We start from the raw sequence: 15,228 nt of genomic DNA, 5'->3' as shown, positions 1-15,228 counted from the left end.
TTATGTTTACTCTCAGATACAGCCGGATATTGGAAGGTCTTTATTTGCAGATGATGGGGCCTATTGGAAGAAATGTACCATACACAGTCAGGATGTACAGGAAGCAGTCGATGAGGTGGTCATTAAAGTAGGGATTCAGATTCTCTGTAGAGAAGTCAGACAGTGTTCTTTACCATGAGGAAGGTGGGAGATGAGGTACGCCTGAGGTTGTATGGGAGAYACTTGGAGAGACTGGGGGGCCTTCAGGTTCCTAGGGATGTACTTTGACACTAGGTTGACCTGGGCAGAACACATTGAGAGTGGTGGGAAAATTCTATAGGTTCTGAATGTGATGCGCTGTCTGACGGGGATGGAGTGGAGGACTGGGTGTTCCTCACTGATAGACTTTGGCAGTGTACGTATGGTTCAGCAGCCAGGATATCAATGGAAAGATTAGATGTCATACAGGCGCAAGGACTCAGAATATGAAGCCGGACAGAGTAGGTGTGTACTCTGTCTCATGTCATCAGTACTGACAAGTCTGCAGTCCTTTAGCTCACGCAGCACCAGACAAAACCTGCTGTATTAGGTACTACAAACCCATCTCTCTTCTATATACAGAGGGAAAAAATAAAATAAAAWTTTATTTGTCACATGCTTTGTAAAGAATAGGTGTAGACCAACAGTGAAATGCTTACTTCCGGGTCCTTTTCCAACAATGCAGAGTTAAGATAAAAAATACAAAGTGACACAAAGAATAAATACACAGTAAATAAAAAATAACAGTAGAGTAAAAATAACATGGTTATATACGGGGAGTACAAGTACTGAGTCACTGCAAGAGAATTAGTACCAAAAAGGGTCAATGCGGGTAGTAAGGGTAGCCATTTGATTAGCTATTTAGCAGTCTTATGGCTTAGGGTTATAAGCTTGTTGGTCCCAGACTTGGTGCACTGGTAGTACTGCTTGCCGTGCAGTAGCAGAGAGAAGTCTATCTTGGGTGACTGGAGTCTGAACCTTTTTTGGGCCTTCCTCTGACACMGCCTGGTATAGAGCTCCTGGATGGCAGGGAGCTTGGCCCCAGTGATGTACTGGGCTGTACTCACCACCCTCTGTAGTACCTTGCGGTCGGGTGCCTTGCAGTTGCCGTACCAAGCCGTGTGCAGCCAGTCAAGATGCTCTCAAAAAGTTGGGGGCGGGAGGACTGCAGCATGAGAAAGATGATAGGAGGCCACCTTAACTAGACATAGGTTGGGACACAACCGGCTGAATATGTAATTACATACCATAGGAAAATATCCACCAGGAAGGTGTGATTATTGCCAGGAAATAGAAACAGTAGAAAATCTGTTGATATAGTGCGGGAAGTATAAGAGGGAGAGAGATATTTGAGAATCTGTATGAGAGAGAATGGGATACAGGAATTAAGTGTAATGAGTCCATTGAGTAGAATATGAACATATACAGTATCCGTTTTTTAGTTTTATTTTCTGAGATAAACGGGGCAGGCAGGCAATATTTAGTTCCTCCCGGTCTCTGGCCCACACTCCACTCCAGCACAGTAGTAGGTGGCGGTAATGCACTAACAACATAGGATGCCAACTGCCCAAAAATACCACCGAAGAAGTAAACGGATGCGAACAGTGACCAAGAACAATTACCACTTTAGCGTTTTTATTGTTGTATTTAGACGTTTATTAACACACTGGAACTCAAAATATGCCGAATTTTACTTCACAGCATCACATAATTACCTCAGGTAGTCTGTAATTCGCGTTAGAGACAGGACTTGGTTGATATACCTATGTTATCTAGGTAACGCTAGCTAGCTGCTAACAATGGCTGACTGTATGGTTTTTCACACTCAAATAGCCTCCATTATGGAGGTGCTAGCGAATGCAGCCGTGGCAGAGATCTGTAAACTAGTAGATGAAGACTATGCAGTGTTTCGTTTAGAAGTTACTCAAAGCCAGAAAGAAAACAGGGTATTGCGCAGGAAACTACAGCTACTGGAACTGAAGGTGGCACGGGAACGCGCAGAGAGGACAATACGAGAGCGTGTCGTTGCCAGTCGTCCCAGTAGTGTCAAGATCCTAGACCGATACAGAGGAATGGCAAGAGGTACATTTTGCAGAAGGCTGAGGGTCTTGGCGCATTTGTTCAAATGTGTTATCCAGAATTGTATCTTGTTCAGAGTTTGGCTAGTGTGCAATAATTCCCTTGATTACTTCGCTATCTTGCACTTGTATTATTTATTTTACCTTTATTTTACCATGTAACGTTAGGTCAATTGAGAACAAATTCTTCTTCCACAAAGACTGTCATATTCTAACCAGATTCTTGATTTACTGAATTTCCTATTGTCATACTCAATTAAAAGCAAGTGATGCATGGAACATAATCAATCAATCAATAAATAGCATATAAAGAAGTTATGACAAGTGCTACCTTACATCCTTGTCAAGTGTACAATATAGTATTGAGCATTGACAGTACATAACTTAACCACTCCTTTTCCCCCCATTACTCTCTCAGGTGAAGGACATCTCACTGGAGGCCACAGGAGCTTTGTGAAYCCAGCGGGACACAACGCGTGGATAGATGACCAACCTATAGCTATAGATGAGGAGAGTGGAACCTCAACCCAGCATGTTATTGTGATAGAGGTTAGTGTAATAGTGTAACATAAAAAATGACAATAATTTCAAATGTCCCGTTTATTTCGAAACACTCCTCAGCATTATATGCTTACATGTGCTCTCTTATTTATCTGCCATGGGAGTTTGTGAGACTTACATTTAGTCATTAGCAGACACTCTTTCGAGCGACTTCAAATCAACTATTTGTCACATGCGCCGAATACAACAGGTTGACCTTACTGTGAAATGCTTGCTTACAAGCCTTAACCAACAGTGCAGTTCAAAGAGAGTTAAGAAAATTTTACAATAAAGTAAAAAATATAAAATAACACACAACATACGAGGCTATATACGGTTAGTTGAGGTTTGTACATATAGGTGGGGGGAAGTGACTATGCATGGTATTAAACAGCGAGTAGCAGGCGTGTACAAAACAATGGGGTGGCAGTCATGTAATAGTCTGGTGGCATTTGATTATTGTTCAGCATCTTATGGCTTGGGTAGAAGCTTTTAGACTAATCCAATGAAATTGCAGAGCGCCAAAATTCAAACTAAGAATATAAATATTTAACATCAAATCAAATCAAATTTTTTAGTCACTACACATGGTTAGCAGATGTTAAGGCGAGTGTAGCGAAATGCTTGTGTTCTAGTTCCGACAATGCAGTAATAACCAACAAGTACTAAACCCAATTCCACACTACTCACTACACACACAAGTGTAAAGGGATAAGATATGTACATAAGATATAGAATATGGTGGTACAGACGGCATAGGCAGATGCAGTAGATGGTATAGAGTACGGTATATGACTGAGTACTGTAGGGTATGTAAACATAAAGTGGCATAGTTTAAATGGCTAGTGGTACATGTATTAATAAAGATGGCAGATGCAGTAGATGATATAGAGTACTATGATACATATGCGAGTGGTAATGTAGGGTATGTAAACTTATTAAGTGCTGTTTTAAGTGGCTGTGTTCATTTTTACATAATTTCCATCATTCCCATTTTTAAAGTGGCTGGAGTTGAGATCAGTATGTTGGCGCGGCCGCTAAGTTAGTGGGGTGGTTAACAGTTGAGGCCTTGGATAGAAGCTGTTTTCAGTCTCTCGGTCCCTGCTTTGTGCCCTGTACTGACCTCGCCTTCTGGTGATAGCGGGGTGAACAGCAGTGGCTTGGTGGTTGTTCCTGATGATCTTTATGGCTTCCTGTACATCGGGTGGTGTAGGTGTCCTGGAGGCAGGTGTTTGCCCCGGTGGTGCGTTCTGCAGCCTCACTACCCTTGGAGAGCCTTACGGTTGTGGCGGGCAGTTGCCGTACCAGGCGGTGATACAGCCCGACAGGATGCCTCCGTTGTGCTCGTAGAAGTTTGTGAGTGCTTTTGGTACAGCCGAATTTCTCAGCTCTGAGGTTGGAAGGCGCTGCTGCGGCCTTCTTCACGACGCGCTGTGTGGGGGACCAATTCAGTTGTCCGTGATGTGGACCCGAGGAACTTTAAACTTTCCACTTCTCCACTACTGACGTGCGATGTGGATCGGGGGTGCTCCCTCTGCTGTTCTGAGCCCAATCATCTCCTTGTGGTTTGTTGACGTTGTGTGAGGTTATTTTCTGCCCACACTCCGAGGCCTCACCTCTCCCTGTAGCCGTCTGTCGGTGTTGGTAATACAGCTCTACTGTAGTGTCATCGCAAACTTGATATTGAGTTGGAGGCGGGCATGGCACCGCGGTGGCGTGAACAGGAGTACGGAGAGGGCTCAACGCACCTTGTGGGCCCCGTGTTGATCAGCGGGTGGAGATGTTGTTACCACCCGCACACCTGGGGCGGCCGTCAGAGAGTCCAGAGCCAGTTGCAGGCGGGGTCGAGACCGAGGTCTCGGCTTGATGACGAGTTTGGAGGTACTATGGTGTTAAATGCTGAGCTGTAATCGCATGACACGGCTTCTCACATGGTTCCTCTGTGTCCAGAGGTTAGGGCGTGTGCAGTGGGTTGCGATCGGTCGCTGTGGACCTATTGGGTCGGTAAGCAAATTGGCGTGGGTTAGGTGTCGGTAGGGTGAGGTGATATGGTCCTTGACTAGTCTCTCAAGCACTCTGATGACGGAAGTGAGTGCTACGGGGGCGAGTCGTTAGCTCGTTACCTTAGCTTTTTGGAAGAAACAATGGTGCCTCTTGAAGATGTGACAGCAGACTGGATAAGATGATTGAATATGTCCGTAAACACACCGCCGCTGGTTGCGCATGCTCTGGGACGCGTGGGAATGCCGTTGGGCTGCGCCTTGCGGGGTTAAACCGTTAATGTTCTACACCTCGGCGCTGCAGTGAGGAGAGCCGCAGGTTTTGTAGGGGGCCGTGTCGAGTGGCACTGGTTAGTCCAAGCGGGCAAAAAGTGTTTAGCCTGCTGGGAGCAAAGACTCTGGTCCGCGACGGGGTGGTTTCTTTTTTATCCGTGATTGACTGTAGACCCTGCACATCCTCTTGTCTGGCTGTTGAATTGCGACTCGATTGTCTCTGTACTGGACTTAGCGTGTGATTGCCTTGGCGGAGAGAATAGCTACACTGTTTGTATTCGGTCATGCTCGCCGTCACCTGCCCTGGTTAACAGTGGTTCGCGCTTTCAGTTTCACGCGATAGCTGCGTCAATCACGGTTTGGTTGTGGATGTTTATATCGTTTGCTGTTGGGAACACATCGCATGCACTTTAGATACTCGCTCACGAATGCATATCGTCATATTGGTGTTGGCGCTGCGGAACATATTCCATCCGCTGATCGAGCAGTCTTGAAGCGTGATACGATTGGTCGAGCAGTGTTGAACGACCTGAGCGGGGAGTTGTTGTTTGTTTTTTTGTGAGGCTGGAATCACAAAATGGAGTCGTGGTCAGTTTTCGAAGGGCGGGGAGGCCTTAATGCGGCGAATTGTTGTTAACAAGATCTAGGTTTTTCCAGCTGGTAGCCACATCGAACTGTGATGATTAGGGAGTTTGTTTGTGATGTGCTTGTTAATCCCCAGCTACGATGAATGCAGCTCAGGGTGTGTGGTTTCCAGTTTTACAAAGGCAGATAGTTCGTTCAGGGCCATCGATGTGTCTGGCTTGGGGGGATATACGCTGTGATTTGACCGAGAGATTCCTGGTAGATAATGCGGTCGACATTGATTGTGAGGGGATCTAGATCAGTGAAGAATGATTGAGTTCCTGTGTGTGTTATGTGATCACACCACGTCTCGTTATCATAAGGCTCACCCTGCCTCTTCTTACCAAAGATGTTGTTTCTGTCGGCGCGATGCTGAAGAAACCGCTGGCTGCACCGCTCCGTTAGCGTCTTGAGTTAGCCATGTTCCGGAAGCAGAGCACGTTGCAAATCCCTGATGTCTCTGCGAGATGCTACCCGTGCTCGATTTCATACCTTATTGTCAAGAGACTGGCATTGGCGCGTGTATGCTAGGGAGGAGCGCGATGGTGCCGTCTGCAGCCTGCCAGAGACCGCCTCGTGCCCTTTACGGGCCGCGAAGGGTCGCGGCTGGGATCGTCTGTATTGGGTGGAAGGCAAAACATGGATCCGTTTGGAAAGTCATATTCCTGGTAGGACGATGATGAGTTGACGTATGTTAAGCAGTAGTTTCCTCCCGACTGTATGTAATGACAGTCAGATACCTGGGTACCGATTATGTAAGATAACACACTAACACAAGAAAAAAAAAATACTGCCTATTTCCAAGGAGCGAGCGAGGCGGCCATCTCGTTTCGGCGGGATGTTATCATCTTAAATACAGTGTAATACATCAAATAGCTTAATTCTTGGTAATCCAGCCGCGGTGCAATTTCAAAGGCTACGGCGGAAGCTACCATGCGATTATCTGACAGCGCCCCGCATACAAAACTGAAACCATATTTCAACTAGGCAAAAAAAAGAACGACGCTCGTCCAATCGGGGAGGATTTTTGAGGGGGATGCTTTGTCCTCGGGTTTTGCCTGCCATATCAGTTCTGTTATACTCACATACATACTATTTTAACGTTTTAGAACTTTAGAGTGTTTCTATCACAATCTTACCAATGTTAGCATATCCTAGCTTCAGGGCTGAGTGACAGGCAGTTTACTTTGGCACGCTTTTCCGGACGTCAAATACTGCACCTTAGCCCAAAGAGTTTAGGGAGCCTTTTGGTCCTAGACTTGCACTCCGGTACTGCTTAGCAGAGAAAACGGTCTATGACTTGGGCTTTCCTTGATACCGCCTATTATATAGGTCCTGGATGGCAGGAGCCTTGGCTGTGATGTACTGGCCGTACGCACTACCTCTGTTGCGCCTTACGGTCAGTTGCCATACCAGGAGGGTGATGCAACTGGTCAGGATGTTTTCGATGTGCGCTATTAACTTCTTGAGGGGTCTGGTGATCCAGTACGGCCCAGTACTTCACAGCCAAGCTTCCTGCCAGCCAGGACCTATAATACGTGTCAGAGGAAGCCCAAGTCATAGACTGTTGCCTGCCAAATCTTTCAGTCTCCCGAGTGGGAAAATGTGTTGTCGTGCCTCTTCCGACGGTCTTTCTGTTGTTTGGACCATGATGTTTGTTGGTGATGATGGAACCTGAACTTAGAACTCTGACCCGCTCACTACTGCCCGTCATGTTAATGGGGGCCTGTTCGGCGCCTTTTCCTGTGTCCACGATCAGCTCCTTGTCTTGCTCACTTGAGGGGAGGTTGTTTGTCTGGCAACAACCTGCCAGTCTGTGACTCCCCCTATAGGCTGTCTCATTTGTCGATGATCAGGCCTACCACTGTTGTGTCGGCAGCAACTTAATGATGGTGTGGAGTCGTGTTTGGCCACGCAGTCGTGCGGTGACAGGAGGGGACTAGGTACACACCCCTGACGGGCAGTCTTGAGGATCAGCATGGCAGACATGTTGTTGCCTACCTTACACCTGGGTCGACCCGTCAGAAGTTCAGGATCAAGTTGCAGAGGGAGGTATTTAGTCCCAGGGTCCTTAGCTTCGTGAGGGCTTCGTGAGCACTATGGTGTTGAAGCGGACTGTAGTCAGGAGTAGCTTCTTACATAGGTGTTCCTTTTGTCCGGGGGGAAAGGGCAGTGTGGAGTGTGATTGTTTCATCTGTGGATCTGTTGGGGCGGTATGCTAATTGGAGTGGGTCTAGTGTATCCGAGAGGATGCTGTGATGTTGGCTCGGGGATTCGAACCAGCAACCTTTGGTTACTAGCCAACACTCTTAACCATAAGCTACCTGCCACCCCAGACTTCCCTACGACTTGTTATGCAACCTATTATGTATCGAAATACCTCTTTTTGTGTCAGTCTGCAGATGCAGAGGCTGCAGGTCCTGGGGTCAATCAGGAGGGGACTGAAGGGAAGGACCCACGACACAGAGACATCCAGACTGGAGCGCTCCCTGTAGCCACGGAGGACCGCGCCGCCACGCCCCAGCTCAGGACCTCCCGCAGCATCACGGAGGTCAGTAGAACGCTGAAKMCCGTCTTCAAGTCAGAGACAGACACCAAGACRTTAACTGTAACACYCAGGCTTTTACACACAGGATRTGACCACAGATCAGACCCAGAGAGACTGGGGCTGGGGAGACTGGGCTGTCCTCCTGCTCCTGGCTCAGAGTATTTACCTTACGGTAACCCAAGCCCGAGGACTGTTCATTCCCTTCGGGATTCAGGTGATGCATTAGAGACTGGCAATGATCTGTCTTCTTACACTACAGAGATGGACCCTGGCAWCATYRCCTTGGGCTTAGAGACACAGACTGATCTGTCTAGAGGGGACTGYAACCCCTACCGTAGTAGTGTTTACTCTGAAGGGTGCCTAGATAAGAAAGGGGAGGTTCTAGTCATAGATTTAGTCACTGTGAAAGTGGAGGGCGACAACCCTCTGCCATGGAATGTAGACGAGAATCACTTAGGAGAAGGACACTCACAAGGCAGAGGTTTCTTAGATTATAGGGAAAGCTTAGAGACAAATCCAAATGTCCCCACCTACTCCCCTTAACACGAGTTCAGGGATCGCGACCCAGTGTCCACATRGATGGGACCTTCCAATTCACAGGGCCACATACTTTTCAATCAGGTATTGAACTCAAARGACAGGACTAGACCCTACGCTCGGGMAGGGGGAAAACATCAGTCAATAGTTAAGAGACGCGGTTCCTCTGCATGTTCTGTAACAAAGGCTTCAGCTGCCCCCCGTTTGCCTGTATGCTAAACTGTCTCCTACCTTCATCTACACAGATTGAAGTGGATTCAAAGGTGACATCAATAAGGGATCATAGCTTTCACCTGGTCAGTCTATGTCATGGGAAAAGCAGGTGTTAAGGTTTTTATACTCATTGTACATCACATCTGATCTCACCCTATTCTGCATACACCCAACAGCACTTTATAACCAATATACACTTACTAAATATACCTACACATACCTAACAAACACTTACTGTACACATAAAAATWGTCTAGTCAGGTTTGGCTTTTGCTGATTCATATTTACATTTTAACAGACGCTCTTATCCAGAGCGACTTACTGTAGTGAGTGTGCATGCATTTTATCAGTTGCAGCCTTCATCTGCCTTTCCAGCCGTTTGTGAGATGGGACACCTTTATCCGCCTGGTCAGCCGTTTAGGAGTTGTGGCTTTGAAATTGGGAGTTGTCCATCTCCAAGACTGGCTGCCCGCCAGGGTTTGAGGGCGTAGTCTACCAAAGATTTTCCCGTAACACTGATTTACCCACAACATCATATTTATGTCCACTGTGATGGGATTAACAATGATGACATCATTCTGTAAATACAGTCTAGGATGGGTGAACACACCATTCTGAAAGTGTTTATTATCTGTGTGTACGTACCTGAGGGAGAGTATGTCTGTGTAATCTCTATCACCTGTCTCTTCTAGGAGGAGGAGGAGGGTCCAGAGGTGCTGCTGGTGAAGGAGGAGGGGTGTGAGGAGGGTCTGGGGAACCCTGAGGGGACCATGGTCATAGAGGACAACCAGACTACACCTCCTCCTGAACCCACAGAGGAACCAGCTGAGCAGCACAGGAACACACACAGTCTCACTGAGGTGAGCCCACGGAAACTACTGTCTGAATGGTATTAGGTCAAGGCCCATATCCAGAAAGCCTCTCGAGTAGGTACGCTGATCTAGGATATCAACTTATTCATTATGATCTAAAAGGCTAAACTGATCCTAGAACAGCACTCTGAGACTCTTTGTGGATACTGACCCAGGTCTTGATTCGTTTTATCTTAAGTGTGGGAACATGCCTTTTGAATGATCAAACCATTAAAGAGTGTCAAGTAATCAAATCAACTAACATATTTACATAATAGTCATAGCAATRCCTCWTTGCCCAATCASAAGAWGCTCCATAGCAGGGTGCTCATATCAMATGTCTTGATTCAACAWCCTCTCAKTCTGTATCTCTTACAGTCAGTAGACATGGAGGATGGGAAGCCTGATCTGCTGCTYGTCAAAGAGGAYACAATAGAAGACYGACCAGAGAGCATTGATCTGCTGAGTGGACTAAAGATGGGGGAGCAAGGTAAGGGAGAAATACATATAGCCTACATTAGAGGTCGACCGATTATGATTTTTCAACGCCGATACCGATTATTGGAGGACCAAAAAAAGCCGATACCGATTAATCGGCCGATTTTTATTTATTTGTAATAATGAAATACAACCAATACTAAAAACACTTATTTTAACTTAATATAATACATCAATAAAATCAATTTAGCCTCAAATTAATAATGAAACATGTTCAATTTGGTTTAAATAATGCAAAAACAAAAATGTTGGAGAAGAAAGTAAAAGTGCAATATGTGCCATGTAAGAAAGCTAACGTTTAAGTTCCTTGCTCAGAACATGAGAACATATGAAAGCTGGTGGTCCTTTTAACATGAGTCTTCAATATTCCCAGGTAAGAAGTTTTAGGTTGTAGTTATTATAGGAATTATAGGACTATTTCTCTCTATACCATTTGTATTTCATTAACCTTTGACTATTGGATGTTCTTATAGGCACTTTAGTATTGCCAATGTAACAGTATAGCTTCCATCCCTCTCCTCGCTCCTACCTGGGTTCGAACCAGGAACACATCGACAACAGCCACCCTCGAAGCAGCGTTACCCATGCAGAGCAAGGGGAATAACTACTCCAAGTCTCAGAGCGAGTGATGTTTGAACCGCTATTAGCGCGCACCCCGCTAACTAGCTAGCCATTTCACATCGTTACACCAGCCTAATCTCGGGAGTTGATAGGCTTGAAGCACAGCGAAGAGCTTCTGGCAAAACGCAGGAAAGTGCTGTTTGAATTCATGCTTACGAGCCTGCTGCTGCCTACCACCGCTAAGGTCAGACTGCTCTATCAAATCATAGACTTAATTATAACATAATAACAGACAGAAATACGAGCCTTAGGTCATTAATATGGTCGAATCCGGAAACTATCATCTCGAAAACAAAACGTTTATTCTTTCAGTGAAATACGGAACCGTTCCGTATTTTATCTTAACGGTGGCATCCATAAGTCTAAATATTCCTGTTACATTGCACAACCTTCAATGTTATGTCATAATTACGTAAAAATTCTGCCAAATTAGGCGGCCCAAACTGTTGCATATACACTACTCTGCGTGCAATGAACGCAAGAGAAGTGACACAATTTCACCTGTTTAACATTGCCTGCTAACCTGGAATTCTTTTAGCTAAATATGCAGGTTTAAAAATATATACTTCTGTGTATTGATTTTAAGAAAGGCATTGATGTTTATGTTTAGGTACCACATTGGAGCAACAATACGCATCGATTATATGCAAACGCATGACACCCTAGAAAAACTAGTAATATCATCAACCATGTGTTAGTTAAGTAGTGATTATGATTGAGTTGATTGATTGTTTTTTATAAGATAAGTTTAATGCTAGCTAGCAACTTACCTTGGCTTCTACTGCATTCGCATAACAGGCAGGCCCCTCGTGGAGTCAATGTAAATCAGGTGGTTAGAGCGTTGGACTAGTTAACTGTAAGGTTGCAAGATTGAATCCCCTGAGCTGACAAGGTAAAAACCTTTTCGTTCTGCCCCTGAACGAGGCAGTTAACCCACCGTTCCTAGGCCGTCATTGACAATAAGAATGTGTTCTTAACTGACTTGCCTAGTTAAATAAAGATAAATAAAGGTGTAAAATAAATCGCCCAAATCGGTGTCCAAAAATACAGATTCCGATTGTTATGAAAACTTGAAATCGCGCTAATTAATCGGCCATTTCCGATTAATCGGTCGACCTCTAGCCTAGATGCCCAGGTAACAACCTTGCCGCATCTTCTAAACAATGACTTCGGTAAGATTAGTAAATTTATCCTCATGTTCTGACCTTATCACGTAGGATCGCCCCTTCATTCTCCACCTGTCCGATACTCCCTTGGGCGTCCGTTCATGTCTATCCGTTATCGATTCTCTGTCAGTGTCTTATCTACTTTAAAAGTTAATCTGTCCTGCCCCCTAGTTCCTGAAACCAACTAAGTTTTCATTCTCTCTTTGTCTCCCCTCAGTAACCGTGACCCAGTCTGTGTTCCTCCTAATCTTGCTGATTTCCTGGCCCCCCTTCCCCACCTTCTCTCTGCTCCCAAACCTTCAAGGTTTTAGCAGTGCGGGGAGGGCTCCTCCTTCCTCCTATCTGTCTGTCAATTATATGGGTGGTTGCCAAATCTTGACTAAGTGTCTTACTGTCTGAACTCATAGATTTTGGAAAAATMACCTGTCTATGGTGGCCATTTCCAAAGTAATMACATAGGTTGATTAAGGTTATCTCTGTGTTCCCCATAATTCGGAATCAACACAAATGTAATTTATCCCTGTCCTGTTGGCCTGGATTATGTTCTAAATACTAAACATAAGTCTACCATTAATCCAAGGCTATGCCATTTCTTTCTTCTCATTGGTTCAAATTACCACTATGTAAAAGAACTATAAACTCATTCATAATTATCAATTACTCAATTTACCTTAATATCAGTATCACAAATGACCTCTAAATCTCCCTCCAAATGGCCCTCCCATGAGGCTGATCAGACCACAAGAGAAAYCCATGATAGAGGTCAAGAATCATACCACCCTTTTACAGTCGTTTTCCATACTATATTAGACATARTAAAGAACCCTTCATCTAAAGGATTCACGTTTTTAATTAAAACTCAAACTCCTAATATTCCATATGTGAGTGTACCCCTTTAAGATCACTAGTCTCTGGGAAACATGGAGATCCCCTCAAACCCAAACGTTTACTACAAACAAAACCTAATAATTATGATAATTCTAGCTACTTCCTCAAATCATTKGTTTTAAATTTCCTCAATGGTTATATGTGAAACCCATTCATTCCGTTTGCAGACAGTCTCCCAAAATTCTTAATAGGAATATCCTGCCATTAGATACCCACAARTGTGATTAAGGACTTTAAGATTGATTACCTGCTACATTCAAAGATAATCAACCTACAGCACTACACTAAACTTCACTTACTTGTGGTATTGTTGTGTCTGACTGATTAAATTATGACAGGCTATTTTATCAAATCGATTACCTAACGTTTGATTGATTACGTGATTGAATTAAACCATGCAACAATTAACTTGTTAATAACCTGGGGCACCACAGAAGGGTGTTTATATAGCTGCTGTCTTCCAAATAAACTCTTAAAGATCTTTTATGTCAATAGCAGTCCATTATTAATCGTCACCTTATTCAGTCTCATCTGAATGTTGTAAAATTCCAGGTTATCTTCACGAACCCTGGCTAACAAGTTTAATCAGCAATACAAAAATTGGCTTAATTATTTATTTACTAAATACCTAAATAATCACACAGGATGGATCATACATCTATTACTAATCATGTCATAAAAMAAAAAGTCCCTAGCGGACGAAACCAATATGACGGCTGGTTACACAAAGAAAAGGGGTTGGGTTTGAAACAAAGATCGGGAAGACTGAGGGACAAAGGGGATTGGGTCTCTGTCGGACGTTGAGAAGCTATGCTACCGTAAATACAGAATCTTATGCATTCTAATAACCACCCATTCGTAAAAGGAAAATACAAGATATATAAACTCAGCAAAAAGATTTACATCCCTTTTTCAGGATCCTGTCTTTCAAAGATAATTAGTAAAAATCCAAATAATTTCACAGATCGTCAAGGGTGTAAACACTTTCCCATGCTTGTTTAATGAACCATAAACAATTAATGAACATGCACCTGTGGAACGGTCATTAAGACACTAACAGCTTACAGACGGTAGGCAATTAAGGTCACAGTTATGAAAACTTAGGACACTAAAGAGGCCTTTCTACTGACTCTGAAAACACCAAAAGAAAGATGCCCACTCAAGAAAAGATTTCTCCCTTTTTCAGGATCCTGTCTTTCAAAGATAATTTGTAAAAATCCAATAACTTCACAGATCTTCATTGTAAAGGGTGTAAACTTTCCCATGCTTGTTTAATGAACCATAAACAATTAATGAACAGCACCTGTGGAACGGTCATTAAGACACTAACAGCTTACAGACGGTAGGCAATTAAGGTCACAGTTATGAAAACTTAGGACACTAAAGAGGCCTTTCTACTGACTCTGAAAACACCAAAAAAAGATGCCCACGGTCCCTGCTCATCTGCGTGAACATGCCTTAGCATGCTGCAAAGAGGCATGAGGACTGCAGATGTGGCCAGGGCAATAAATTGCAATGTCCGTACTGTGAGACGCCTAAGACAGTGTACAGGGAGACAGGCGGACAGCTGATCGTCCTCGCAGTGGCAGACCACCGTGTAACAACACCTGCACAGGATCGGTACATCCGAATATCACACCTGCCTGAGTTACACCAGGAACGCACAATCCCTCCATCAGTGCTCAGACTGTCCGCAATAGGCTGAGAGAGGCTGGACTGAGGGCTTGTAGGCCTGTGCAACAACGTCGTCTATGGGCACAACCCCACCGTCACTGGACCAGACAGGACTGGAAAAAAGTGCTCTTCACTGACGAGTCGGGTTTTGTCTCACCAGGGGTGATGGACGGATTCGCGTTTATCGTCAAAGGAATGAGCGTCACACCGGGGCCTGTACTCTGGAGCGGGATCGATTTGGAGGTAGAGGGTCCGTCATGGTCTAGGGCGGTGTGTCACAGCATCATCGGACTGAGCTTGTTGTCATTGCAGGCAATCTCAACGCTGTGCGTTACAGGGAAGACATCCTCCTCCCTCATGTGGTACCCTTCCTGCAGGCTCATCCTGACATGACCCTTCAGCATGACAATGCCACCAGCCATACTGCTCGTTCTGTGCGTGATTTCAGCAGTAGCAATACATTGTTCACCCTCCCTCCTAGAAGCCTGGAGGAACGAGAGAGCCAAGCCTATGGGTTCGTAGCTTCAACCCCGCAGCACACACACACCAATTTATTATTTTCTTCTCTTGCTTTGTTTGCTCTTTTCAGTATTATGTCTATCTCTGATAAGCTACCCAGGAAAGGGCTGAAAATAGCCCAAATTAATATGTTACCTTAAAATAAGGTTCATGAAATCAATAACTTGCTAACATCAGAAC

At 44.7% G+C, this 15,228-nt stretch overlaps 1 protein-coding gene across 5 annotated transcripts in view; it reads left to right on the top strand.

Annotated features, from left to right (window-relative positions):
* LOC111971716 (uncharacterized) overlaps positions 1-15,228 on the top strand; it is a 35,941-nt gene that overhangs the window by 12,505 nt on the left and 8,208 nt on the right. For 2 of the 5 annotated variants that reach the window (XR_011480806.1, XM_070446373.1), the window contains exons 1-6: positions 7-2,100; positions 2,515-2,645; positions 7,929-8,084; positions 8,167-8,295; positions 9,527-9,691; positions 10,061-10,172. Coding sequence is in view for 4 of the 5 variants with exons in the window: in XM_070446373.1 (XP_070302474.1) it covers positions 1,818-2,100; positions 2,515-2,645; positions 7,929-8,084; positions 8,167-8,295; positions 9,527-9,691; positions 10,061-10,172 (976 nt within the window). In the remaining variant the exon portion in view is untranslated. Of the gene's footprint in view, positions 1-6; positions 2,101-2,514; positions 2,646-7,928; positions 8,085-8,166; positions 8,296-9,523; positions 9,692-10,060; positions 10,173-15,228 lie in introns of those variants that run through there. The other 3 variants (XM_070446374.1, XM_023998553.2, XM_070446375.1) reach the window with 3 other exon arrangements.

The sequence above is a fragment of the Salvelinus sp. IW2-2015 genome, linkage group LG13 (genome assembly GCF_002910315.2).
Source record: "Salvelinus sp. IW2-2015 linkage group LG13, ASM291031v2, whole genome shotgun sequence".
In the NCBI taxonomy this organism is placed as follows: Eukaryota; Metazoa; Chordata; class Actinopteri; order Salmoniformes; family Salmonidae; genus Salvelinus; species Salvelinus sp. IW2-2015.
This window is presented reverse-complemented; position numbering and strand designations above follow the sequence as displayed.